Source organism: Boleophthalmus pectinirostris, unplaced genomic scaffold, assembly GCF_026225935.1.
Source record: "Boleophthalmus pectinirostris isolate CB_2022bp ecotype Guang Dong unplaced genomic scaffold, ASM2622593v1 HiC_scaffold_14, whole genome shotgun sequence".
NCBI lineage: Eukaryota > Metazoa > Chordata > Actinopteri > Gobiiformes > Gobiidae > Boleophthalmus > Boleophthalmus pectinirostris.
The window spans coordinates 15,939,708-15,967,275 of NW_026571047.1; the positions used below are offsets into that span (position 1 = coordinate 15,939,708).

Sequence of the window (27,568 nt, forward strand, 5' to 3'; positions counted from 1 at the left end):
ACTAAATGGGAAAAAGAAAATATAGGCAAATGGGGGCTAGTTGTCATCAAATTAAATTCACAATAAAAAATCTGTCAAATTTACTGTACAACATTTTGGACCAGGTGTAGACCACGTGTCAGCCCTTCTCCCGGTAAATGCTCTCACGGCCCGGAGATGCTCTTGGCCCTTTCCCCGCCCCTCAGCATCTTTAACGGTGTAATCGTGAGAAAATGGGGGTGGCTCCACCTTTGACTGTATTTGGAGCGGTTCTGAGGCTGCTTTGGTCTTCTTTTACTCGGTTTGTACGTGCAGTTCTTTGGCAGCTCTGTTCCATCAGAGCCAGAGCGCACCAGGATGGGCGCTTTTCACAGGCTCCGGATATTATGGTACTATGTTTTTCTTGTTACAGCCAGGACAACAGTTTGGGGTGAGTTTGCATTTTTGTCATCATTTTGTGTGATTACTTGTTGATTAAAATTGTAACTGTAATTGTTTGCATATGATGGTGAATTAATAGAAGAAAAAATAAAAGAAAAATGCTATAGGTCTTGGAAGTTAGAACATAAACAAATGTTTTTAATTATAGGTTTAAAAAGTTTATGTTTAATGTAGAGAATGACTAATAATCTCATTTCTAGGCTCAAACGTCTGCACTTCCAGAGGAGCCAGCACATGCAAACAGTGTCTAGCTGTGCACCCCAGCTGTGCATGGTGCGTTCAAGAGGTGGGTTTCCTAGGCACTTTTTTCCTATACTTTTAAATGCCAGCTTGCCTTGTTTAGGTGGGTGAAAATACCTCTTTAGTGCGTTTAGGTTAGGGAAGTTTATTTGTCTTTTGTAGTAAAAAAAAAACACATTGGAAAAACATGTGAAACAACCACATGCAATGTAATGCCACTGTATATGCCACCCCTTTAAATATAAATAATCTATAAATAATTATTCTGGTGCTGTTTTTTTTTGTGGTTTTTTTTTTTTGTTTTCCTCGAGGCATTGTAGTCTCACCACATTGTAAATCACTTTTGTTACTGTTATTATGTCGTTTTGGTCTGCTATCATATTTCCAGTACTGAATATGCAAAAAAAAAAACTGCTTTCTTACACATACATGCAATAGGTCCTATATTATGTCCAACTTTTTTCCTCATTGTTTCACCAAGGCATGTTTAAAGCAAGTCTGGCACTCATTTCATTTTTATTTTCATCGTTTTCCTCCTTTTCCTGTCTTTGTCTGTCAGGATTTTGGCCATGGCGTTGTCACATCATCTCGCTGTGATCTGAAGAGTAACTTGGTAGCATCAGGATGTGCTCCTTCTTCAATCGAATCTCCCAACAGTAAACTGCAGGTGATGGAGGACAGGCCACTGAGTAACAAGGCAGCGGGCGCCACACAAGAAGTCACTCAAATCAAACCCCAGAGACTCCACATCACACTCAGACCGGGTAAGATACAGTTTAAATATTGCATGACTGTAAATAGACAGTTTAAAATGTGCACTATGAAATGAATCCTGATTTGGAAAAATAGATAACTGTTTTAATTCTAACTGCTGTAAGTTTGCATGTTCTCCTCGTGCCTGGGTGGGTTTCTTCTGCGCACTCCAGTTTTCCCCATCAACTCAAAATACGTACCATAAGTCAAATCCTATATAAGATAGTCCTGACCAAGTCTTGATCAAGATCTGGAGGTCCTCGAGCGATACGATGACAGGTTGCACCAGCGGCACTGGTTGAAAGTTGGGTAGAGTATGAATTTCTCTTATGAGGGATCAATAAAGTATATCTTAACCTTAAGGGCTGTATTTGACATGCTGCATTGTTGTTCACTGCTTCAAAATTAAACATGTTTTGGTGTATCTTTTGTGTTACAGATGATGCCAAGCGTTTCACAGTAAAAGTGCGTCAGGTGGAGGACTACCCTGTGGACCTGTACTATCTGATGGACCTGTCCTACTCCATGAATGATGATCTGTTTCGGCTCAGGACACTGGGCCGGGGTCTGGCTGAGGCGATGAACCGGACCACCAGTAACCTCCGAATGGGCTTTGGGGCATTTGTGGACAAGCCGCTGTCTCCCTACATGTACATCTCACCCAAAGAGGCTGTGAAAAATCCATGCTACAGGTACAAAACATACAACAATTCTTGTGGTGTAAATTACTTTTCTGGTGGAGGACCTGCTGTCTGTTTGTCTCCATGGAGTTGTCATTGCTTTGTCTATAATGTATGGTAGTCAATAGTGGAGCGTAAAAAAGTAAAAGTATTAATGTACTGTATTTAAGTATAAATTACTGAAGTACATTTAAAGTGGATTCTTTTTACTTTTACTTCACTATATTTGAGAGCAGAAAAGTAACTAGTAAAAGACTGAAAAGTAAAGGTATTTTTTCTTATAGTTACAGAAAAGCCTAGGGGTTTATTATAAACACATCTGTATTTTGAGCAAACACACATAAAAACAGCTGAAAAAAATCAAAATCACTACATTTCAAGCCTCGTAAGACCTCACAATATGCACAAAAACGTTTACTTTTCTAAACGGGTGCTTTAATACTTCTACTTTTGCTCTGACATCTGTACTTTTACTTAAGAAATAAAATTGAGTGCTTCATCCACCACTCTAAACTTATGCATATTTTATTTTTTATTATAGTTGTTTTATGGCCAGATTGTGGAATATTCAAGGCAAAATGGTAAATGAAAGGGCATCTGGCTTAATACCTATGCCAAATCCCAGCATGTTAGGAAGAAGATTTGTCTGAGGAAGAGGATCACACAGAAGACTCAAGTCAATGGCATTATAAAGTTAAAATTAGCTTTTTCTAGTAGAACCTGAATTGCCTGTTTATGGAAACAAGCAGCATGTAGTTCAGTTTTAACAATGTTTTCTTAGTAGTATAATCGCCCCGGTGAAGTTGTTTTGGTGCAGAACAGTGATGTCATTCTTGTGGCTTCAAACCATTATTTAAATCTGACACCATGAGCGAGGCGGTGTTTACGTCTTACAGTGTTGCCAGGTCAGCTGTTCTGAGTTAACCACAGGTGATATGTGTGGAGCTGTACAGTCACACTGAGAGGAGACGCTTCAGTTGATTTAGTGGTTTAAAATCCTCTTGGCTCATTTATTTTTTTGCATTACACACACTCAGCCATGTTATGCATTATTTGTATGAAAAACGAGGGCTCAGCGAAAATGGAGATTAAATTTAGAATGCCCATTTAATGTGTTATCCATTTGAAAACTATATTTTTACTGGTAGTTATTTGATTTGATCATATCTTCTAATTAAGAAGAACACTTAAAGGTACATTGCATAACACGTGTTGATGTCCGCCACCTGCTTGTCTCCATGGTGATGTTTTTGCTTTGCCTGAAATGTTCCACTTCATGCCATTAAACACATATTTTTAGCATTTATTTAATTTTGCGAAAAAGCAGGATGTGAGCAGGGTTGCCTCTTAATAGATCTGACCTGTAGCTTTGCTTAGTGGTGTCACTTCCGTGTGTCCATGAAGATAAATAAGTTTTCTACTGTGCATGTCTCTGGACATACACAGGCCACCATCAGAAAAGCTAACTTTAAAGTTCCCTTTAAACTGTGTCTCATTCTTTCTTTGTCCAGTGACTAACCTATTCTCCACTCGCTATTAAAATGTGACCTTTAAGTTTGCTTTGAATCTTTAAAAGAAAAGGAAGCCATTACCAATTAATACCAAAAACTCCCCCACTGAAGAGAATAGCTCTTTCATCCAACCACAAACCCTAATACAAAACATCTTAATATAAGGCATAATCTCTTTGACTGACAGCATCAACACCACCTGCCTACCCCAGTTCGGGTATAAGCACGTGCTCTCTCTGACGGAGGAAGTGGGGCGCTTCACTGAGGAGGTGAAGAAGCAGATGGTGTCCAGAAACAGAGATGCCCCCGAGGGAGGCTTTGATGCCATCATCCAGGCTGCTGTGTGCAAGGTGAACCACACGCACCTACTAACAGCCTCACTCTGATCGCATTCTTCAGTCGCTCTGTAATACAAACACACGTAAATAATTTAGAAACAGAGGCACACATTAGAACGTATGTCTTATTCATTGATTTTTTCACATTTTGTTCACATCAAGAGGATAAAAAATCATAAGATTAAGGAGCAAATTATGATATTTATAATTTGTGTTTTCTGTTACTACATAATTTGTATGCAAACTTAACGCAACTTTTATGGAGTAAGAAATCTATGCGCACGAATATTTTTGAAAGCTTTCTTACTCCATAAACTTGCTCTTACCAAAATATAGATTAAATTTTGTTTTGGGGTGTGTGCTTGCTGTGCCATTTGCAAACCTGAGTAAAATTGTTATGAACTGGATTTCACCAACCCGTCATAAAAATGTTGTAAAAATGCTTTGGCTAGAATGTTCCAGAGTATGGTAGAAACTCATATATCTTTCATTTACACAGCTGAATCATGTTTTATTGCCCAAATGTTCTTGGTTTGGTGAAGGTACATCCTTGTTTCCATGGAGATTGCTTGGTTTTATATGATTTTGTGGAACATTCCAGGCAAAACTACAGCATCTCCCCTCCATCCTTCCACAAGTACATAATGCCCTTTTTAACTTAACTAATCTGATTTTGAATTGGAACCTTGTTACAATCCACCACATGTAATGTGTTCTGGTATCTATGTGCCATCTGTTATTGTTGTATCTTAATTACAATCAAGCACAATACAGTACAGTAATGGTATGTTGTGGACAGGAGAAGATTGGCTGGCGTCCCGGAGCCTCCCACCTCCTCATCTTTACGTCAGACGCAAAGACTCATGTGGCTTTGGACGGGCGCTTGGCAGGGATTGTTCAACCCAATGACGGGAAATGCCACCTCAACTCTGAAAACATGTACAGCATGTCCACAACTATGGTGGGGCATTATTATTCTTATCTGTATTGCATCATTCTAAACTTGTTTTGTGGTTTTTAATGATTTTGTCCCTTTGTTCAAAAGGATTACCCATCACTGGCCTTAATTACAGAAAAGATGTCAGAAAACAATATAAACCTCATCTTTGCTGTCACCAACCCTGTGGTTCGTCTTTACCAGGTCAGAAACACCACAATTATTTTGTTGCCAAATGGCCAGTAACCACGAGTGTGCAGTGATAACACACATACCTCTCTTTGAACAAGGTCACAAGCCATGTTTTCAAACCTAAACAAGAAACAAATTGCAGCCTGTAATCTTCACATTGTGCACATACTGAACAGGCTCCAAACCTCTTTGGGTTTACCCAAAAATCTTGGACCATGTGTTGGAAGAAATGGAAAGAGGAAACAGTATTATGCAATACTATATTCATTAGACTGTGAATGTAGTTTTTCCAAAACGGAAGTAAGAAGCCACTCAGGCAGATTTGGGCCCTCAGGGAAAATACTAAACAAACAAAACAAAAACATCTAAAATGTTCATTTAAGCAACTGTGTCTTACTTCTGTTCTCTAAACTGTTTTTTCTAGAGGGAGTCTTCTGATTATTTTGTCTTGGTCTAGACTGAGTCCTGGTATGGCCCTAGTGTAATCCTGAATAGTTCTGGTTTAGTAATAAATGAGGCATAACTTTATCTTGATTTAAACTATATTTTCTCAGCAATCTTCATTTTGTTCTGTCCTTTTTTAGAAATGCATTTATTCCATCACATTAAAAGCTAATTGAGCAGAACTCAGAGGAATATCAGAGGAATCACATATCAGTGAAAACACTTCATGGTGTTTAATAGTATGTTCCTTCTTTGTCTTACAGAACTACAGTGAACTGATTCCTGGCACCACTGTAGGAACACTGTCCAATGACTCGGGCAATGTGATCCAGCTCATATTAAAAGCCTATGCTGTAAGTGCTACACATAACCACACACAGACCTTTGACTAGACAGTGTTTCAGTGGGTGACGCTGCTTGTTGACACACACCCATCATGTCTGAGCCAGTCGAGCGTTTGGGCCAATTTTGTACAAGAAAATTCCCCCGTGGCAGAAGTGTGATGCTAACCATTTGTGGAGAGCTACCGTCTGGATCAACATGCTTATTTTGGCAATTTAAGAGCTGAATAACTGTTATATTGTATCATGCATTTTTGAAAGTACAAGTGGAGACAATGGGTGATTTAAGAGTAGTAAATAGCACAATAGGAGCAACAGTCAAAAACCAAAGACGTAACATTGACAAACTCATAATGTATTTATGACTATTACAATTTAACTGTGGTGGAAGGTAAATACAAACTAAAAATACTACTATACTGAAGTACAAATTGTAGGTATCTGTACTAGGTATTTTAAAGTAGATACATTTTATTTTTACTTCAGTACATTTGAGATTGAGGTAATTGTAGTTTCTACTCCACTACATTTTTAACAGAATTTTTTTTTTACATGTTCATAATTTGAGCAAATGCAAATAAACATAAATAAAAACAGCTAAGAAAATTCAGCACAAATCTTTAGCAAAGTCACTACATCTGGGGCTTTGTTAGATCTCAAATAACTTCATTTAAAATATAAGTTAATTTTTAAACTGGCACTTTAATACTTTTTCCATGTGATGCTTTTACTTGAGTATTACATTGGCCTGGTCTATGTACAGCACTTTTACTTAAGTTTCAAAATTGTGTGCTTCATCCACCACTGCAGTGTACCTGTAACTGAATGAAAACACAAGTCAAAGAAATAATGCATATGACATGGAAAACTAAAAAATGTGCAGTGTGTAAATTCTCATTTCATGCCCTACTGTCTAACTCTCCAGTCAAAGCAGTGTCATTTCCATGGAAACACGCAGGATCGCCCACCAGAAAAGTTACATAGTGCTCGGACTATAAAATGAATATAAAACATGAATTGAAAACATTGATCATTAATTTGCATACTTCTGTGTCATGTGTCTGTATTTCAATGTGCTTTGTTCAGAAAATCCGCTCCAAAGTGGAGTTGGAGCTTTTAGGTGTCCCAGAGGAGCTCTCCCTTTCCTTCAATGCAACCTGTTTGAATGGAGAGGTCATTCCAGGTCTCAAGTCCTGCTCTGGCCTCAAGATTGGAGATACGGTCAGTTGTGTATAACAGATGCTTAGAAAAATGAAATTATGTTGAAGTCATAACTTTGTTAAAACTGGCTCCGGTATTATCTATTAGGAGGGGTCCAGGGAATCGAGAGTGCTAAAAATAGACAATTGTGATCCACCAGATAGATAACTTTAATATCTGGTAAAACTGGTTCATAGGGGACTGTACTGTATATTGGGCAGTTACTGTTACTAGTAATGTTATACCTTATCTGTATATGTCTATTGAGTCAGTGCATAGTCAAACAGCAAAGCAAGTGTTCTTTATATAGAGTATTAAATTTATGTCTGTCATTGAAAAGAATAAATCAGCCTTCATGTTTCAATTGCTGGATAAGGTACAACATTGCTAAGTGTACATGTATTTGTCTTCACATTTTTGTTGAACAGTTTCTTGTTATTAACGTCCTCCTCTTGCATATTTCTTTTATCACAACTTGTTTGGCTTCGTGCCTTATTTTCTCCTCACTCCAGGTGACATTTTTTGGCCTTGATATTTTCTTTTTACTTGGCCTCAGCTCCCTCTTGCGTTTTTCCCATATATGGATCTCTCCCCAGATGGAGTTACTGCCCACTTTTGGACATTCACCAGATTTGGATGCAGTGCTCTGAATGAACAATTACTGTGTTGTTGAGTACATATGGAGGACAGCCCACTGTAGTAACTTTGAACTTGATGTTGTTTCATAGTGTGATAGTTACAAGTGGTAAATATTTCTTCAAAAGGTTCTTTAATTACTGAAAAGTGATATAAAGTGCAGACTGAAAGCAAAATTGGGTAAGCTTGGGAAAAGGGATTCGGTCTCATGGGAATTTGTTATTTTTATATGGCTTAAGAAATCATGTTTTTTATTTGATAAAATACTATCTGTATTTCTTCCCAACTAGAAGTTTGTGCTTTTGCCAGCATTGGTGGGATCATGTAAGGTTAATTAAAGCAAAATTGGGTCATTTGTTCTATTGCAAATGGTAGATGTCATGGTAGATTTAAATGATATTTTCAACATTAGTAAAGGGACAAAAAAGGTAGTTTCCTCTGGTTCTACAATGCTCTGAATCCTGGGATGAACTATAGTGCCTTGGCAGGACTCCCTGGCTCACATGTATCCTTATGTTTTACATTGCCATGTCTTGCAGGTCTCTTTCAGTGTGGAGGCCCGAGCTCGTGGGTGCCCCAAACAAAAGAAGAAGACCTTTATTATCAAACCTGTGGGCTTCAAAGACTCACTGTCCATCACTGTCACCTTTGAGTGCGACTGCAAGTGTCAGGCCAAAGCCCAACCCAACAGCCCAAAATGCCACTATGGCAACGGCACGTTTGAGTGTGGCATCTGCCAGTGCCACCCGGGCCGCCTGGGTCCCCACTGTGAGTGCGCTGAGGGGGACTATAACCCCTCAGACCAGGACCGCTGCAGTGGGCCCTCAGCTGCCTCTGGGCCTCAGTCAGCCATCTGCAGCGGGCGGGGGGACTGCGTCTGTGGCCAGTGCGTGTGCCATAGCAATGACTTTGGAAAAGTGTGGGGCAAGCTCTGTGAATGTGATGACTTCAACTGTCTGCGCTACAAAGGAGAACTCTGCTCAGGTGAGACACTGTTAAGCAGAACATATGAGATGTATTTGAAGTCACATTGGCACATCTTAACAATAACAAGCGTATCATATAAGAGTCAATCAAACGCTTCTTAATTGTACTGGAGTAGCTTGCTGCCCAGATGTAGTCCAGGTAGTTCTGTAAAGGCACTATGTTTATACACAAATCATTACAAGAATCAGAGTAAACATTTTTGATAGTGAAGTGTTAAGATGGGGTGACTGTTGTTTGTGTGTCTTTGTGAGATGTTCAAATGTGTGTTGGCAGTCCCCTGCTCCACACGGACTGTGCCACCCATCTGGGAAGAATCATAACGTCTCCTCCTCCTGCAGGACATGGCCACTCTCATAATAAACACATGCTGGAGGTGCGTGTGTGCGTTTACAGCCCAGGTTCAAATGTTTGTGTCAGACCAACCTCACTTGTGGATTATTTTAGATTCGAGAGAACAATTGTCTCACAGTGTTTGACAAAAATAGGACAGTAGACCATTTATTCATTGTGGTGTAGCTGCTGTGTAGCCTTGGGTGTGATATCACATCAGAGACTAACTACAGTAGTAGTACAATACATCCACTGATGAAACTTTGGGTCAAAAAGAGCTGTATGTAACAGCTTTTAAAGTTAAAAAGGTACTTGAATTACACATTTAAGAATACTACATTATCATAATTTATTTATGTGTTATTTATGTGTTGCTTATTATCCATATAAACTAAAAGAGACAAAACAAGACAAAAAGCAAAAAGCAGGCCTATATTACACAAGGTCTGCTTCCTTAAGCTAATTTATCTAGCAATTAAAAGAACTAATTGCACATGTGTAATTGCTTGCAGACCTCTCCTCTGGCTGGGTAACATATCACTTTAGCCCTGTGTTTCCGTCAAACAGAAATGTCTTGTATTCCCCAAAGAACATAGATTAACATGAAAATACCTCTGTGCTTACTCATGGGCTCGTGTGCTGTAATAGCCCCAAAAATAACCTCATGTTTGGCCAAAAAAGCTCAAAGTGGGGGACTGGAAATGTTCAGTCCAAGTATGTGTTCACAACAGTTTGCTTTTCATTGTTACTATCACAGTTCATCTCCCATTATAACTTAGATTAAAAGTTAGTGGTTAAGTGGTAATGACAAAATGTTATCCGTCATTCTGTTAGCTTCCTGTGTCATTGTTTATCTGGGGATTGTTTTGCACCCATGGACCACAATAAAGCTTTGGAGCTATTTCTTGCTAATTCACCAGCGCAGTCACTCATTATAACTGTATATTAGTGGGAACAAATGTACTTAAAGGAATGGAGAATCATGTTCACAAAAATAACTCTTGCCCAGACACCACAGACACAATGGAATATGATTTTAGTCTCCCACAAGCATGAGTGCACTTCTACTTCCTTTTCTTTGGAAATTTATACTGGTAGCTTAACTATTTTTATAACCAAACATTAAATTCAACTGCACAGCCAATTTTAAGAGGTTTAAAAAGAATTGTACTCATCCTATTGCAGATTGGGCTGGGGAAGTATCACATTCAGTTGTAGTTAATTACTTGTTATTCAAACTAGTAATTTACAGGACATAAAGGGTCATGTAGCTATATGTTTATGTTCTGTTCATTTACTGCAATGTAAAATGTACCCCATTTTCTTTAAAGAGCTCAAATTATGCTATTTTTTTCTGATATAAGGTATACTGTTGTTTCCTCATCACAAATATACCTGGAGTTGTGTTTTGTCTGTTCACACATGTTTAACACACAAACCCTACATATGTAGGCTGAGCTGTCTCAAACAGAAAACACTCATGTAATGTGGTAGTTCAGGAAGTGATAGTACAAGAAGTGCTCCACTGTGTTTTTAAACTCCATACACTTGCACTCGAATCATTTGTATAATTTCAGCCCTGGAATGTTTTCTGAACAAAAGGCAAAAGAAGATGTTAACTTGAAAGCTACCACTACATGACATGAAAAGGTGGAACAGAACATTTTTGAGCTTTGAAGATGTAAAGTAAAGGATTATTCAAACATGTGTGAATGAAACAAAACACCAGGAATGTTTTTGAGGAGGTAACAACATTCTAACAAGCTCACAGGAATCAATGTTGTGTAATATAGGACCTTTAAAGGATTAGCTTGAATAAAACTAAACACACTATAAATACCAAAGGTTCTTTTCTCTTATAAGGTTAATTGTATTGGTTTATGTGTTAGTCTGCAAACATGAGTAAATACGGAATGAGGTTCTCAAGAGTTTAAAGGTTTACAGTTATTGAATATTCCACATTATATATTTCTGTTATGCAGGGGCAAAATATACCAAGTCCGGCATGTAAGTGGATTATAAACTGTATAATGAAGTGGACTCAGGGAGCATAGCATTCGGGCTCCAGTCAAAGAATGCTCACGAGGCTAGCTGTTATAGAAACTAATTTAGAGTCAAGTTTCATATTAGGAATAGAATTTATTAATGGACAAAATAACAAAGTAAAAACACCGTGATCATGTAGAGCGGGTTAATACAAACATTTTAAGACCAAAATGACGACGCTCACTGCAGCAGTTACAGAGAGCAGGGTGGCAGTGTTTCAATTTAAAGTCAATTGGAGCAAGATTCAGTGGAGCCAGAAACACTCCCATGCTCACTTCCTATTTGGAATGTGGTGGCAAGCAGGTTAGCTATGTCCATTTATATATACAGTCTATGAACCGGATATGTTTGTTTACAATTTGTGAGATAACAATGAGTTTAGTCTTTATACCTTAGTGAGAAATTATCAATGCACCATGATTTTTTTTAACTTTTCATACACTTGATATGATGAGTATTCTTTCTAAAATACTTTGGCATTCTCCACTCTAATTTCTGTAGAGTGTCTTTTCTGTGTATATAACAACCATCTTTTCTTTTCCATAGGACACGGTGTATGTAACTGCGGCTTCTGCCAGTGTGACCCGGACTGGCAGGGTGAAAACTGTAACTGCTCCAGACGCACTGACACCTGTATGTCCAGTGTGGGCCTCCTCTGCAGTGGGAGGGGCCAGTGTGTGTGTGGTGCATGTGAGTGCACCCAGCCTGGAGCATATGGGGCAACATGTGACAAGTGCCCCACCTGCCCCGATGCCTGCACTATGAAAAAGTGAGTCCACCTATGTAATTATATATAGGACAATAAACAGCAATAACTTATAAATGCTCATCAGATATTTTACATTACTTTCCTAACTGATATTATGATAATGATGTTTTGTATTGGGCAGGGTAGAAAGTTATTATAATTAAATTTTTTGGGCAGTTGTACTTTTTTGAGTAGATTTTTTATTTTTTTTGTAATTCAGGTTTTTATTTTATTTTATCTTGCAGCTTTTAACATATCATAAGAGACAGCAGCACATTGCTTTGACTTTACCATGTCTGGGCCAAATGGATAACACATTTTGAGAAATTATGCTTACACACTCAATAGCAAGAAGGACAAGTGTATATGACAAGTTTTCATGAGTCTCTAATTTCTACAAAATTTGGGAAATGTTTTCTTTAAAAGAAACTGAAATTGAAAAAATAAAAAAGTAACCTGTGCAACTGAGTAGTATCTGTTATGCACAGCCTATACGCTAAGTATACAGTTTGGCAGTAGTACTTGTACTTGTGATTGTCTATCTTTTTAGTGATATAACTTGTGTAAAGTGTGTTAGTACTCTTTCCACCATTGATATTGAGTTTACTGTATATTGGTCTTTTGCAGGGAGTGTGTGGAGTGTAGGCACTTTAAGAGGGGCCGGCTGTTTGAGGATAACTCATGCTCTCGAATCTGCAAAGATGACATTCAACTTGTGGATGAGATAGGTAAAAGAAATATTACATAGAATACTTAATTAGTTTTGTCCAGCTATTAGTTAATGATCCTGCTGTTGTTCTGTCCTCAGTGCTTCATGATACAAATGCTGTGAACTGTTCCTATAAAGATGAGAATGACTGTGTGCAGCGATTTCAGTACTATGAGGACGCTAGTGGAAAATCTATTTTGTTTGTTGTTAAAGAGCCAGGTAAGTAACTAACAAAACTTGATATGTTGCAGATTAAATGCTCTCATTAAGAGAAGATATATTATGCTTTTGTCTGGATAAAAGCATAATATACTCTAAGTCACCCATGATGAAGTATCATTTTATATTTTGGATGAAATATGGATTTTGATTGAAAATACTACTTTCAACTACTACTTCAAGTGGGTAAAAGGGAAAACTTTTAGAATATGGTTAAAAGATTTTTTTAAGTCAGAGAAGTAAGTAAAATGCTATAAATTTTTTCTTATCATTAAACATTAAACAGTTGCAATTCTGCAAAAAAATCAGTTAACCATATTTTAATACTTGGTCCGGGGGCTGTAGCCAACCTACTTTGATCCCAAAGGGGCCGGGAAAAAAAAGGCATAAAAAAAAAAAAATTTGTTTCTCACCTTCCACGGTGGTAGGTCTCTCTCACCCTCATTCAGCTCGGGTCCTCTACCAGAGGCCTGGGAGCTTGAGAGTTCTGCGCAGTATCTTTGCTGTTCCCAGTACTGCACTTTTCTGGACTGAGATGTCCATTGTTTTTCCCGGTATCTGTTGTAGCCACTCTTCCAGTTTGGGGGTTACAGCCCCGAGTGCTCCGATCACCACAGGCACCACTGATGCCTTTACTTTCCAGGCTCTCTCCAGCTCTTCCTTGAGCCCCTGGTATTTCTCTAGCTTCTCGTGTTCCTTTTTCCTGATATTACCATCGCTTGGTATTGCGATGTCAACCACCATATATATATATATGTGTATGTGTATATATATATATATATATATATATATATATATATATATATATATATATATATATATATACACACACACACACACCCCAAAAATAGTAATAAGTTCAAATATTTGTGCAGAGAAACACAAATATATTACAGAAATCTTTTTTAATTGATGAACTCTTTCTTTTACAAAATATTATAATATTATGAACAACCTGAAACTTTAAGAAAAATGCAATTTCAACACAATGGTTTAACATTAACTTGTATGCAAATAGTAATAAGTCCATTTTACTTGAAAAATCTTGCACTTGGCGTCCACTTTTGCTGATGATGGTGTCACGGTCAACAGTCAAAGCAATCGTCCTTTAAGAGCGTTTAGAAAGAAGCAAGTCTTCATTTGTGCTGCTCTGGTGGGAGGCGTCCACACACAGAGGCGCTGGAGACGCTGATATGCTAAGCAGCACAGAAAATTACCAATTTTAATATATATTTATATTTTGTAATAATTAATTTTATAATTAAAATATTTCAGTAGAAACTCAGCCGAGGGCCAGATTAAAGGTCTTGGAGGGATGGATCCGGCCCCTGGGCCGTATGTTTGACACCCCTGCTTTACTTAATCAATTTGTACATTTTGTATTTGTGCTCACAAAACCTCCGTGGTTTTCCTTCTCCACTCAACTTCCTCTAACAGAACCTTCATCTTCTTGTTTCTCATCCAAAAAGAAATCATAGAAGGTGGTAAAAGTGGTTTTAATGAACACAATTGCCCACAGCAAAAGTCTGTCCAGGGCTCTGTCTTTAATGAATGTGTGTGTTCAATTTAAACACAACTGGATAACACAGAAGTGCACCAAAATTTGCCTTGAACATGGTACGCCCCGTTGTGTCAGAGAGGGTTGTAAATAGCTGCCCAGCTTCTTTAAGAACATGCTGACTCCACATATCCCCTATACAAAAGTGGTAGTGAAAAGTTACTTAAGTTAGCGAAAGCATAATTTAATTGCAGTATTGAAAAAAAGTTGTTTTCTGGTTTTGGACCCCATCTCTGTTGGTGGACATAAAATTTGCCGTAAAACTAACTGATGTCAAGGTGAGAGGAAGTAGCGCAGCTCAAATGGGGGAAACTAAGAGGAGTCAGGCTTTGATGTTAGTTGTAAAAGCTCACCCTAGTTACCCTATACAGTTACCTAAAGCTCCCTTATATGTGCGGTTTCTTCTGGAAATTAGGAGACAGAAAGTAGTTTAACTGTTTTAAACAAGGAAACAAGTAAATCTTTTGGTATACCATCTGTTTTCGACTTTTATGATTATATTGAAATGGGATAAAATAAAATATTATAACTCAAAATCAAATGTTATAATGTTCTGCAATCTGAATCTTTGACAGTCATTCAGCACGGCTCCTTTATCAAAACATGTGGCTATTTCCATGAATTTCTCACATCTATTTTGTAATAATATGGTATTATATAAATTTTTAAAGAACTATTCTAAATACCTCAGCAGACCTGCCCTCTGTTGCCCTCTGCTGGCCCCCTCACCTGTTTCTCAGTGACAATAATGCACACTATATTGTGATGACTTAATTTCAGTCAGATGTCTTATTAATTGCGACACTGTTCTAGTCTAGAGGTGGATGTAGATTAAAAAATGAACTTTTTCATTTTTACTTTCTCCTTTCAAATTTGATTTGGAAACATGGCAATCTCATCATGACAATCTCATGAGCTCATCCCTGTAATGATATGTTCTTTTGGTGATATCTTTATATTAGGGTGAGCTGCAATAAACAAATGAGCAGTGATACAGCACTATGCTCAAAATCAGTGCAGATAGCTTTAGTACATTTTTGGCACATTTCCCAGCTCATCCCAAAGATTGATGTTCTTTGCATAATTTGATACACAAACAAATAAACAAACAGACTCGTTTTCAGTTTATTTAAAATATTGTTTGTGACATATATGCAACATCTGTTTGTTGAGGCTAGATGTTTACAATGGTCCACTACAAGAGCTGCCAATCATCTCATGTCCTGCCTCCCTGAAACATATTACATTCCTGTTTAACCAGACCACAGGAGGGAAGAGGGACTTGTGGCCTGGATGCATTGGGCTGCATTTTTCCACTCATTCTATCCTCCTCCTTGTTCACTGGTATTGAACACTGAGTTTCTGTGTTCATAATGAAGCATCAATAATGTACTTATTATGGCGGTAAATGTTAAAAACAGAAACACCACTTGTGTGAGCAATGGAAAGATAAAGAGGAAACAGCTCTATAAATCATACTTCCTGTGGAGTGAATTTATGATTATCTCTGTCCAGCGTACTCACTCCTTAATCTCTCGCTCCCTCTCCAGACTGTCCCAAGGGCCCAGACATTTTGGTGGTCCTATTGTCAGTGGCAGGGGCCATCTTGTTCCTGGGCTTAGCTGCACTGCTTATCTGGAAACTGCTGGTTACTATTCACGACAGGAGGGAGTTTGCCAAATTTGAAGAAGAGCGTGCACGGGCCAAATGGGACACAGTAAGTATCTAATGCAGTGTGAAACAAGAAAACAAGTTAAGAAACAAGTTAAGTCTTAATCATAACTTTAATCCCGATTATATCAAACCCATCATTGCCTTTATTGCCCCCATAAGGCCACACACATCTCCTGCTTTAATTTCCTGAAGAGTATTTTATTATTGTTGCAGCATGCTGCTACTGTCAGCAGAATAAAGGTAGTCAACGGAAGGGCTGGGTTTAAATTAGCTGACGCTAATTAGCTTTTACTGGTAATAAGGCACTTAGTGGCCACACACACCCAAATCCCATCAGGCTGAAACCACAAGAAACCCACTGTTTAATACAATGGAAGCTGCACATGATGCACATTAACACCGTAGTTGCATTTTATAAACTTCATAAAGTCATGTTTTTATATATTTGTGATGTTTATATACCTTTGCTTCATAATAATCTGAATACTAATAATATTGTTGTTGTACATTTACAGGGACACAACCCTCTCTACAAAGGCGCTACTTCTACCTTCACCAATATCACATACAGAGGAAAAGACTGATGCTACTGAAGAACAGACTGAAACGTGCAGGCCTCTACTGTCACAAGATCATTAATTATAACAATGCTGTGTGTAAATATGTAGAAATTAAAGAGGACATATTTTGTGAACTGTCAACAGCTGGCCATTTAAGGCTGACAATGTAAAAACTATATAAAACAATTTTAACTAACAATTTTAGTCAGTTGTTCATGCAAATAAGAACCTTTGACACTGCTTGCAAAACTTAGCCTATAAGACCCATCCTACACTTCGTTAAATAGAGGTTTGCAGATACGCAGATTTTCATTTTCATGCAGAAATCACAGCAATGCATTCATTAACTTTTGGCAAAAGCTTGGGGTGTACTTAATTTTGTGACGGTTGTCTAGCAGCCCATTGCCTCCATCTCCTGGACAAACGCTGCAAGTTTGATTAGCCCATAGAATTATTGAAATTTGCCTTCCAGTGTACAGTACATGGGTCATGACAATTTGCTGTTAGCATTTTTATGATGTATGGGCAATACTGGGCATTAACCAACTATTTCTCTCAAGACAAGAGACTCATCCAGTTAGTTTTCTCTGACTTAAAAAATAGTTTATCGTGTAAAGAAAAAAAGATAATAAGTATAAAGTAGCTAAACTTATGCGCTGCACGGTGTAACACAAAATAATGAAGGGATTCGCCATCATTTGGTAGAGCTCAGGTAGAGTTCAGGGTGTCTCCACTTGGCTGTGCCCTTGTGGTCTTATTATGTATTAAACAGCGCCAGGAGGCATCAGTCAAAGCTCTCCCCGGAGTCCTGCGGCCTCGCACCGGGTTAAGATCTCTGAAAAGCAGCTGGAGAATGGACTGTGCGAGGAAGATGGCATCCGTCCTGTGTGCGTGAAGCCTCGGTGGTGCAAAAGAGTGTTTTAGCAGCATGTAACAGTTGTGTCGAGGCTTCAGAGGGTGACAGCTGAGGACTGCCCGTGCAGCGGCTCCAGGACGGACGAGGAAACCCCGAGGACCAGGGCCTCTGTCCGGATGACACCAGCACGCACCAGGCGCACCGCTCGTCTGAGCTAGCATCGGCTAAGCTAACTCATGTCTTCCATCAATTAAAAATAGTCTTAAATGGGTCTTTGAAGTTGAACGGGATTTCTATAAGGTGTGTAGAACTGTTGATAGCTAGTGGCTCAGATGTCGCCGGATGGACGGAGCCGAGTCTGAGAAACAGCGAAAAAAACAGCGGAGGATCTTCAGGTGAGACCACCTCTAATGCACATAATGTTAGCTAACGTTACTTGACAATTTAGCATTAGTTAAAACATTACGTGTGATGCTAATCCAATTGTCAGTTTTCAATGCTACGCACTCTGTGAAACTTTTTGTGTTTATATTTGCAGAGTATCCTCACAGTGCATGCCACTTTTAATTAAATAGATTCGCAAGATGTCTGTGGGCACAGTAGCCTTTGTGTGTTTTCTTGCTAACCTACTGTATTTAGCCTGACTTTGGTATCGACCGCACCTTGCTGTCTAGAGTAAACAATGACCTCCTGATCACAGATATGGGGGAATCGTATAGAAATGCACTTTGTGAAGGGATTTGAGATAAGAGCTGTTGTGATTGAAATCAATGCTAGATTTCATTAAACCTTTCAAAATGATACATCCAGAGTACACGTGTTACAACTATTTTATTGATTTGTAACTGTCTGACATCACAATTATATTTATTCATCTTTTGAAATAGCAAGTGCATAGGATGCTCTACATGTCTAAATTTGCATATCAAAAATATAGTCCTGTTTATTCCTAGACTGTCATTGGCTGATCATGTCTTCAATGTGGGCATGGCAGTAATGGTCACATAACTCTAATTAATAATTTTTTTGCTCTGCAATTGATCTTTTAGGCATGATGGAAGGAGTACATGCTGGGGCTATTGGCCTGGACCCTCGTCGTCAAGAACTGCTTGAAGCTCGATTTTCTGGAGCTGGTGTAGGCAAGGTTTGTGCTCTGAAATAGTCTTTATTTAGTATCAATCAGTCAGTCAAATCAATCCAAGGGGTTATGCTAACCAGCTTCATTACTGCCTTCTTGCGGAAGTGTTCACTGATTCACTGACGGCTGTTGGTATTTTCGTTGGGCAAAATCTAAATCCAGCTCTGTCTTGGCTGTCACAAGAGCTTGCCAGCAGTTCTTTGTTTCAATGTCAACTAGTGACACTAAAATGCCACTGCAGCCGAGTTTACAGCGCAGACTAACCCTCTGCTGTTGAACTCCATATGACTGTGAGTGGGTTCGCAGAGAGAAAATGGCAACCTCTGACAAAGCAATCAGTCTTCCGGCAGCCTGCTCCTCTGTAATGTATTGTTATATTGGTCACTTCACGTTGAGTAAAAAAAACACATCTGGGATCTATTCTATTTATGGTATTCTGCGTGGCTCATAAGATGAAATATGACTTGATTTAAAAATGTCCCTGAACAGCGAATATCTGACAGGGCTTTTTCCTTACAGACTGAATTAGATGTTGTCCTTCATAATTATTCAGGGTCAGAAGATTCAAACATGTTGTTTTTCTCATGTTTTCCTAGAATTCAGTTAACAGTGAATCATCCAACCAGTCATTGTGCAGTGCAGGATCACTCAGTGACAAGGAGCTGGAGGTAACTAATCATGAAAAATATATAGGAAAATTTAATTTGTGATGTGAAAATTTCATGACATTTGTCTGTGTCAGACACCAGAGAAAAAGACCAGTGGGCAGAGAGGTAGAAAGAGAAAGGGGGACATATACGACACCACCAACCACGGTGAGTTTTCAGCAACATTAAAAGGACAATTTTGAGTTCAATGGTAGATGATCGGAATCTTAATCCTTTATATTCAAGATTATGTTCAATCTTGTGTTTTAGGAAATGGAAAGGGGCAGAAAGTCAGTGACTATTTTGATGTAAGTCCAAAGTTAAAAACAACTACTGTTTCCAATCACTTTCAGGCTGTCTTTCTAATTCACCCCATAACTGATTGTTGTCCTATATATTTTTTTTTTCTCAATAATATTTCTCCTTTGGCTCCACCTTGTTTCCATGCTTTGCCCTGTGGCCAGTTTGCCGGCAGCAGTGGCTCTGGCACTAGTCCTGCCCGGGGCGTCCCACCTCTGGTGCGCTCCTCTTCACAACACTCTCTGTCTAATCTTCTGGTGAGCACCACCATCCATTTGTGTCACTGCTTTAAGTTTTTGCTCTCTCAGAATGATGTAATATGTAAAATGGTGCAGTTTTATATTGTAACTGTAACTATATTTTTATGTCATAGTTTCAACATGGCAGCCCTTCATCAACTGGCTCTGTCTTCACTGACTCCTCTTCCTGCAGCTCTGTAAAAACTCTGCGGCCAAGTTCCTGCTCTCATAAAGCCATACAGGTGAGTCACAATTCCAGGAGAAAGCCTTCACTGTGATGAATTCTCCTTCAAAGATTTGAGAAAGTTTCATATTTTTGCTGTTTCTTTTTTTTTTTTTTTTGGTTTTACGTTCATATTTTAAATTAGTTTTTCAATAGTTTTTAGAATGTGTAATAAAATACAACTAATAATATCTTGTTACTTTGTGATGAATAACTTGCATTTGGCTTGTTGGTTGTGCTACTAATGATATAGTATGGATACAAATCATAACAAAACTCAATAGTATTATTCTTATTATTATTTATTAGTGTGTTCTTGTTTTGTAGTCTGAACTGACCCTGCTGAAGCTCACAGCTCTGGAGAACGACAAAAACTCTGACCTGGAGAAAAAGGAGGGGAGAATAGATGATCTGCTGAGGGTTAGATTTGGATTTTTAAGCACTTAAAGTTGTATTCATATTAATTAAGAAAGTATTATAAAGTTTGATTTGATTCTTAGGCAAACTGTGATTTGAGACGGCAGATTGATGAGCAGCAGAAAATCTTGGAGCGCTACAAGGAACGTCTTAACAAGTGTGTCACTATGAGTAAGAAACTTCTGATTGAAAAGGTAAGTGTTTTTTAATATACAATTGTTGATTTCTAGTTGTTTATCGATCTATATATTTTTGTTTCTTAGTCAAAACAGGAGAAGAAAGCGTGCAGGGATAAGAGCATGCAGGATCGTCTCCGCTTGGGTCATTTCACCACAGTGCGTCACGGGGCCTCCTTCACCGAGCAGTGGACAGATGGTTACGCTTTTCAGAATCTCATCAAGTCCGTTTGCTAATACAACTGTCTGGATAACCTGTGTATTGCAACCTGCAAACTCAAGTGTATATTTCATTTAGGCAGCAAGAGCGGATCACTTCACAGCGGGAGGATATTGAAAGGCAGAGGAAGTTGCTTGGGAAGAGAAAACCACCCTCCGTTTCTCAATCACCGTCACCCAACATTGAACAAAGCAAACGAAAGAGCAGGAGCAACGGCCAGGAGAGTGAAGCGTAAGATTTTCATAAGAACTAAAGGTTCAGTGGTGCACTATGTAACTTGGAGGGTCGCCCACCTGCTTGTCTCCATGGAGATGTTTGGCTAGAATGTTCCACAGAATGGCATTATACATATCTATCTTCATGGAGGTAAACATTTTTTTGCAATTAAAGCAGCTGCAATTCAATAAATGCTAGATGGATAAGGTAAATGCAGTACTGTGGAATGTTCCAGGCAAAGCAGTAACCTCTCCATGGACACAAGCAGGTGCTCGGGCCTTCTTCAAAAAAGTTGCATAGCACATACTAGCACCAAGTATAATAAGTATTTTTCAGTTGAATTATCACATTTTTACATATGGATATATGGATATATACTGTTTTGCCCACACAGGCTGTCAGTTGCAGAATATCATGAGCAAGAAGAAATATTTAAGCTTCGAATCGGTCATCTAAAAAAGGTACAAGTTTACCCCTTATTACAAACTTGTAATCCCAATGTAATGATGATAATTCTTGTTGTATATTATTTTTGTAGGAAGAGGCAGAGGTCCAGTCAGAACTGGAGCAGTTGGAGCGAGTGAGGAACCTACACATTCGAGAACTAAAGAGGATCCATAATGAGGACAACTCGCAGTATGTAACGTAATTATTACAATCTAAATCTCTGTACTTAGTTAATACAATGACATGCATGAATCTGTGTTTAGATTCAAAGACCATCCAACATTGAATGACAGGTATCTACTGTTGCATTTACTTGGAAGAGGAGGTTTTAGTGAAGTTTATAAGGTATGTAGACATTTTATTAGCTTATTTTAGTTCTAATAAATGCATGTAGTACAAAGCTGATCTTTTTTTTTTTATTTCAGGCATTTGATTTAACGGAACAAAGATATGTAGCTATTAAAATTCACCAGCTCAACAAGAACTGGAGAGAGGAGAAGAAGGAAAACTATCACAGGTTTGAATGTTGATATTGTTCTTGTTTAAACCATGTAATCTTTTGAACCATGAGCTCTAAAACACATTTCATGCTATTTCATTTCAGGCATGCCTACAGGGAATATAGAATTCACAAAGACCTTGACCATCCAAGAATAGTCAAACTCTACGACTACTTTTCACTTGACACAGACTCGTAAGTGCCTTTCATGTAGTAGCAATAGTTTAAGCCAGTAATTTAAATTTTATCCATTTTATCGTCTTCTTTAGATTTTGCACAGTGTTGGAGTACTGCGAAGGCAACGATCTGGATTTTTACTTGAAGCAAAATAAGCTGATGACGGAGAAGGAGGGCCGTTCAATCGTAATGCAGATTGTAAATGCCCTCAAGTACCTCAACCAGATACGGCCCCCTATCATTCATTATGACCTCAAACCTGGTACTGGCAGATTCTAACATGTAATGTTTCATATGGAAGAATTACATGCTCAATGTTGTGTCTTTGATGTTATGCTAGGAAACATCCTGTTGGTGAATGGCACAGCTTGCGGAGAGATAAAAATCACCGACTTTGGCCTGTCCAAGATCATGGATGATGATAGCTATAGCTCTGCAGATGGCATGGACCTGACGTCACAGGGAGCAGGAACCTACTGGTACAAACCACACTGCATTTATAAAATAGCATAAAATTACTTGTATTAATAGGAAGAACACCATTGTCTGCCTCCAGGTACCTGCCCCCTGAGTGTTTCGTGATGGGGAAGGAGCCCCCCAAAATTTCCAACAAAGTAGATGTTTGGTCAGTAGGAGTCATCTTTTACCAGACTTTATATGGACGCAAGGTAATTACTCATTTATAACATTTTTGATTTTGAGGTTAAAGCAGTAAGCAGTAAATTCACTACATGTTCTTTTTCAGCCATTTGGTCATAATCTGTCACAACAAGATATTCTTCAAGAAAACACTATTCTAAAAGCTACTGAGGTTCACTTTCCGCCAAAGCCTGCTGTCACCACTGAAGCAAAGGTGAGATGAGATCTCTGGCATGGTGTTGGTAAAAATGTTATGAATGTCTGCAAATTATCTATCTATAGTAAAGCTATTATAAAAAAGATTTTTATGGCGTCATATTGATAATCAATATCATTGGCAATATTGATTATTCTACTATGTCTATTAGGAGTCCTGTTGCTGGTTCTTAACTGTTTATTTCCTTTGTTCTAGGCTTTTATCCGTCGATGCCTGGCTTATCACAAAGAGGATAGAGTAGATGTTCTACAGTTAGCAAGTGACCCCTTTCTAATGCCTCATATCAGACGGACATTGGGCAATAGTACACCCCCAGCAGCCCCCCTCCCCTCCACCTCCAGCTGTTACAGCAGCAGTGCCTCTGACAGACGAAGTATGTTTGAAACTGAATAAGATGCTTTGTGCAGAATCTCCTTAAATCTTGAAATTTACAGTTGGAGATGGTTGTGTGTAAGTTATGGATGATGTGGATCACACGTTAAAAGAGAAGGCTGCTTCAGCGGTTAATTTAAGGGAGTCTTTGGCTGTGGGCTCAGTATAACCCAGTTATGCCCACATGCATGCACTGACATAATGTGGTCCATATAAGGACCTTTTCTTTCACAATAAATAGAAAAAGCACCCTAAATATTGCACAGCTGAAAGATTTTCTGCCTCCATGAAGGTTCAAGCATTACTGACACTTTGTCCCATCCCGCTTCATACATGTATTCTGTATTGGTTGACCTTGGGGCTGTAAAGAAGGGGTCCTGCAGTGATAATGACTGATGACCAAAGTTCAAGGCTCGGCCTGCCTTGTTTACATGGCACCACATGAAGATCATAAATGAACTGGGGAAGAGGAGGACTGACTGTGAAAGATTTACAGGTTTTGAACTATTTTTAATATTTTCCTGAATAACTGGAAGTTATTCCAATTTCAATTAAGCCCATATTTTTTCATGAGATTTTCCCCCTGGAATGTTTTGGGGCTAGAGAATGAGTGTTGTAATGAGAGCTAAGATTATAATAATGAAATCATTAAAATAAATATTGTGTCATTTTGTATTCAGCGTCATAGGCTTTCTTTGAATAACAAACCCTTTATTAAATATGTTTGAATTGATATCAGCATATTTACATAACTGCAAAATGCATAAGTCTAACAAAACAAAAAATGGTTTAAGAGTTTTGCAATAGCATTTAAATACTGATATACTAGAAATTGTTGGAAGGTGACACATTGACCTGCTAGTCATTGTTCTTTTAACCATTACGTTTAGAGATTACATTTTCAGATGTGAATTCAGTTTTGTTTGTTTTTTTAAATACAGCGTTTCATGTAGTCTCCTCTAAACTTGATAGATTATTTTTAAATGTGCCATACAATTCACTTCATTTAAATTGAAACAAATTATAAAATGAATATACAGATATACAGAGAGGTGAAAATTAATGTCTTTATCGATTGTAAAACTGTGAGGTGACCCAAGCCAGGCCCCACTTTAGATTCGTGAGCATAAACTTGAGTGCCTTCGTCCACTGTTCCTCTGAGTTAAACTGAGTCTTGATCGAGTAAGAGCCTCCACTGCCTCCTGTGTCTTCAATCTTTCCTTTGTCCACATCCATTCTGCAAGAAAAAAAAAATACATACAATACATCATCATGAATCATACATCACAAATCATACATCAAAGATAATTCAGTTTTTGTTATAATGGGTGTCCCCTTTAGTTTAACACAGTAAATAGGGAGATGAAAGAGGATTTAAATTGGGATTTTCACCCTGTGGTTAATAACATTGCAGACGATTAACACACTGGGCTTGAAGGATGTGTTTCTCATGTGGATCTTAATTACGTTCATTAAATTTAATAGCATTTGAGTATTAGAATAGGATACAGCACTTGGTACTACAGAGAGATCATTAAGCCCCCGGGAGTGTTGTAAACTGAGGGTTATTCATTTATAATAATTTTCTCAAGCAATTAAATTTCTTTTACAGTATAATAATTGGTCATTATAAAAGAAACTAGGCATATGCAGTTTGCCATATCATTTATTGCAAGACAAAGCTCTGACTGGAAATAGGTTGTGTACTGTAAACTATGGAGCAATGTAAATATGAAGTGCTGCAAATACTATTAATTATAAACAAATATGATTGTAATGACATCTGTGAAAACTAACCTGTATGGGAGGCAGAAACCAGTGTCTCCTTTCTCAACCTCCTCTTTAAATTGCTGCACACAATCCAAAAAGGCCACCATTGCATGGTCAAACTTGTTGTCCCAGAAAAACCTTAGGCCACCCGAACAGTACAATGGAAGTTCCTGTAACACCAGAAATACCATTTAGGACTATGGTTTATTAGTGACAGAATTAAATGTTTAATTCAGTATTACCTTTGACTTATCCGTTAGGGACTCTAGGTATGAATGGTTTCCATAGGGCACAAGACGATATCTAGTGGAATATATTTGCATAAAATATAAGTAAACATTTAAATATTGTGATATCTGAATACATGAAATTGTGTTACTAACTGCAGAGTATAGAAATATGCACCTCTGAAAGCGTAACCCCATTTTGTTTGCCAAAGCGTGCAGCAGCAACACTGTCTGCCCCCAGGCTGCGTTGATCTCATTCCACTCCACAGGGACACTGGGAAGTCTACCCAGGCGAAAATTATTGATTGTACCAAACTGACCACTGTGCCTATATACAAAAAGAAAACACTGATATCTTCTGACAATTACTAAAATTTACTATCTATAGCCCATACATAATTACTATAACACACAGTCTATGCTATAACAGTAAAATAATGAAATCCTTTTTAGCTCTGTAAAATATAATACATTATTTGTAGCCGTTTACCATATGTGAAAGGTAGCATTGAAGACGTTGGTCTTTTTCAGACGATCTAGTTGTATTTGGCAATATCGCATCTGATTGTCAACACTTTTTAATTCATCGTCAAGCTCCAGTTGTTGTCTCTTAAACTCGCTGTACTCTTTTTGGTACCTTGACGAAGACAGTTATAGTAAATAAGACTGAACATTATGTGTCTGTTTATATGCACCCTCCGGTGTGTACTCACTGCAGCTCCTCTGTGTCCAGCTGCTGAGACTGGATCCTGCTCTGAGCCAAATCTTGTGCCACTGCGGCTCTTTGCTCCTCTACTGCCTCTAGCTCCTGTATCAGAGAATCCTCTTCCTCCTTCAGTTGCTGTAACTCTGCCAACAGTGTTTCCTCCTGTTCTACCTCCAGCTGTGACAGCAGCTCCAGACACTGCCTGTTTTCACAGTTAAGGTCATTACTTGTATAGTATAATGTTATGAATGTTTCTATGATTCTACTTAATCTACTTACTTATAATTTTGGCATTCATTCTCTGTGATATTAAGCTGCGTGTCAAGGTGGTCCAATAAGGTGTCTGTACATTCTTCACACAATGGATGGTCTACGTCTGTCTGACCAGACATGATGTCAAACAAATCACCCGTCACCTGTTCATCACGAGTCCAGTATCATGTTAAAATTTAACACTGTAAACAATATTTTAAAAATTATATAAAAGTACTTTAAGTCGGCGACTTAGATTTTCCATGGTTCCCCCATCAGAAGCGTCTCCAATCAGAGTGAAGCTGTTGGCACTCTCTGTGGACATCATGCTATAACATATAAAAAAATTGAGGTTGTAAATACAAAATTACGACACCCAAGGGTAACAAAGGAGTTAACTGCTCACCGTGCAGGGGGGATGTATTTTCTAGAGACACCATCTTGTTTGTTCTCTACAAAGGTCTCCTGGTAACAAACACACACTTGTTTAACTACAATTTCCTTTTGTACTTGTATATAATCACGTAAGTAAGATACAGGGAAAAGCCACCAAGCCGTTAAATGGGCATTTTATAATTAGCAAACCTCTGGTGCTGTCTCCCCTTCACTGCTCTCTTGCTGTTTGCTCGGGGTCACAGTAACTAAAGGAGCTATAAAGGAAATATGCATGGAAAACATTGTAAGACGATAACATGCGCAAACGATAATATGCCCAACTTTTAATACATACCAATTAATTCTTGAATAGTGACCCGATCCAAGACATTGAAGGACGTGTCCAGTTTCAGTGGCTGGCAGCAGCGCTGACAAACGAAGCTAACCTGCATTGTCGTGCTCGAAGACTTTGAGCCCTCCATCCCACACCTTCAAAAGAATATGTTGAAAAAATACGGACTTGAGATTGTAGTTAATTTAGTGACATCTGTGCGTTGCTTGATAAAATTGAATGCTAATCGGCTAAAAGGCTAGCTAACTGCCTATCATTACTTGTACAATAATACTTCTGTGCTGCTACTCACCGATTCCTTTTAAATCTCAAAGATTAAGGAGTTTTGCATGCGATTATTTAGATTTTTATCACCAAAAACATCTGAATTTTGTTGTTTTTAACGTGACTTGATTGGATCTCGCGTTTCCGTTTTACTTCCGTATTTTTGTTTACGTTCTCTCTGACGTCAAACTAAAATAAAAGTCACGTGGCTTGTCATTCACATTTATCGACTTAAACTTTTAAGTCCCTTTACATATTCTTATTTGAAATGTTGGTATTATACAAACGACTACTCGAAAAAAGGTTCATAACAACG

The 27,568-nt window shown here is 38.3% G+C and overlaps 3 protein-coding genes across 4 annotated transcripts; 2 read left to right on the top strand and 1 right to left on the bottom strand.

The window, feature by feature from the left end:
• The first annotated feature begins 264 nt into the window (after nucleotides 1-264).
• On the top strand, nucleotides 265-16,716 carry LOC110154280 (integrin beta-3). The gene is made up of 15 exons (XM_020918264.2): nucleotides 265-409; nucleotides 621-706; nucleotides 1,220-1,424; nucleotides 1,853-2,105; nucleotides 3,792-3,954; nucleotides 4,742-4,903; nucleotides 4,988-5,083; nucleotides 5,779-5,868; nucleotides 6,943-7,077; nucleotides 8,232-8,676; nucleotides 11,602-11,824; nucleotides 12,431-12,531; nucleotides 12,612-12,731; nucleotides 15,840-16,006; nucleotides 16,479-16,716. Exons 1-15 carry the CDS (start codon nucleotides 337-339, stop codon nucleotides 16,545-16,547), a joined length of 2,388 nt encoding a protein of 795 aa, XP_020773923.1. The 5' UTR covers nucleotides 265-336; the 3' UTR covers nucleotides 16,548-16,716.
• Nucleotides 16,717-17,286: 570 nt separating this feature from the next.
• LOC110154281 (serine/threonine-protein kinase tousled-like 2) lies at nucleotides 17,287-23,981 on the top strand. Of its 2 annotated transcripts, XM_020918265.2 has the most exons (21): nucleotides 17,287-17,774; nucleotides 18,429-18,523; nucleotides 19,114-19,185; nucleotides 19,260-19,332; nucleotides 19,435-19,472; nucleotides 19,629-19,721; nucleotides 19,838-19,945; nucleotides 20,254-20,346; nucleotides 20,427-20,537; nucleotides 20,607-20,743; nucleotides 20,818-20,970; nucleotides 21,350-21,416; nucleotides 21,494-21,591; nucleotides 21,666-21,747; nucleotides 21,828-21,919; nucleotides 22,007-22,096; nucleotides 22,171-22,340; nucleotides 22,419-22,557; nucleotides 22,635-22,746; nucleotides 22,824-22,931; nucleotides 23,130-23,981. In XM_020918265.2, exons 2-21 carry the CDS (start codon nucleotides 18,431-18,433, stop codon nucleotides 23,325-23,327), a joined length of 2,127 nt encoding a protein of 708 aa, XP_020773924.1. In that variant the 5' UTR covers nucleotides 17,287-17,774; nucleotides 18,429-18,430; the 3' UTR covers nucleotides 23,328-23,981. The 2 variants fall into 2 exon arrangements, with proteins under 2 accessions (XP_020773924.1, XP_020773925.1); XM_020918266.2 differs by lacking the exon at nucleotides 19,629-19,721.
• A 378-nt stretch (nucleotides 23,982-24,359) lies between these two features.
• On the bottom strand, nucleotides 24,360-27,438 carry becn1 (beclin 1, autophagy related). Its single transcript, XM_020918267.2, has 12 exons — nucleotides 27,281-27,438; nucleotides 26,992-27,125; nucleotides 26,847-26,911; nucleotides 26,668-26,726; nucleotides 26,500-26,590; nucleotides 26,289-26,425; nucleotides 26,017-26,211; nucleotides 25,794-25,940; nucleotides 25,482-25,631; nucleotides 25,319-25,379; nucleotides 25,104-25,246; nucleotides 24,360-24,543 (listed from the first exon to the last, which is right to left on the bottom strand). The coding sequence occupies exons 2-12, from the start codon at nucleotides 27,116-27,118 to the stop codon at nucleotides 24,375-24,377; spliced, it is 1,344 nt and encodes a 447-aa protein (XP_020773926.1). The 5' UTR covers nucleotides 27,119-27,125; nucleotides 27,281-27,438; the 3' UTR covers nucleotides 24,360-24,374.
• Nucleotides 27,439-27,568: the final 130 nt, after the last annotated feature.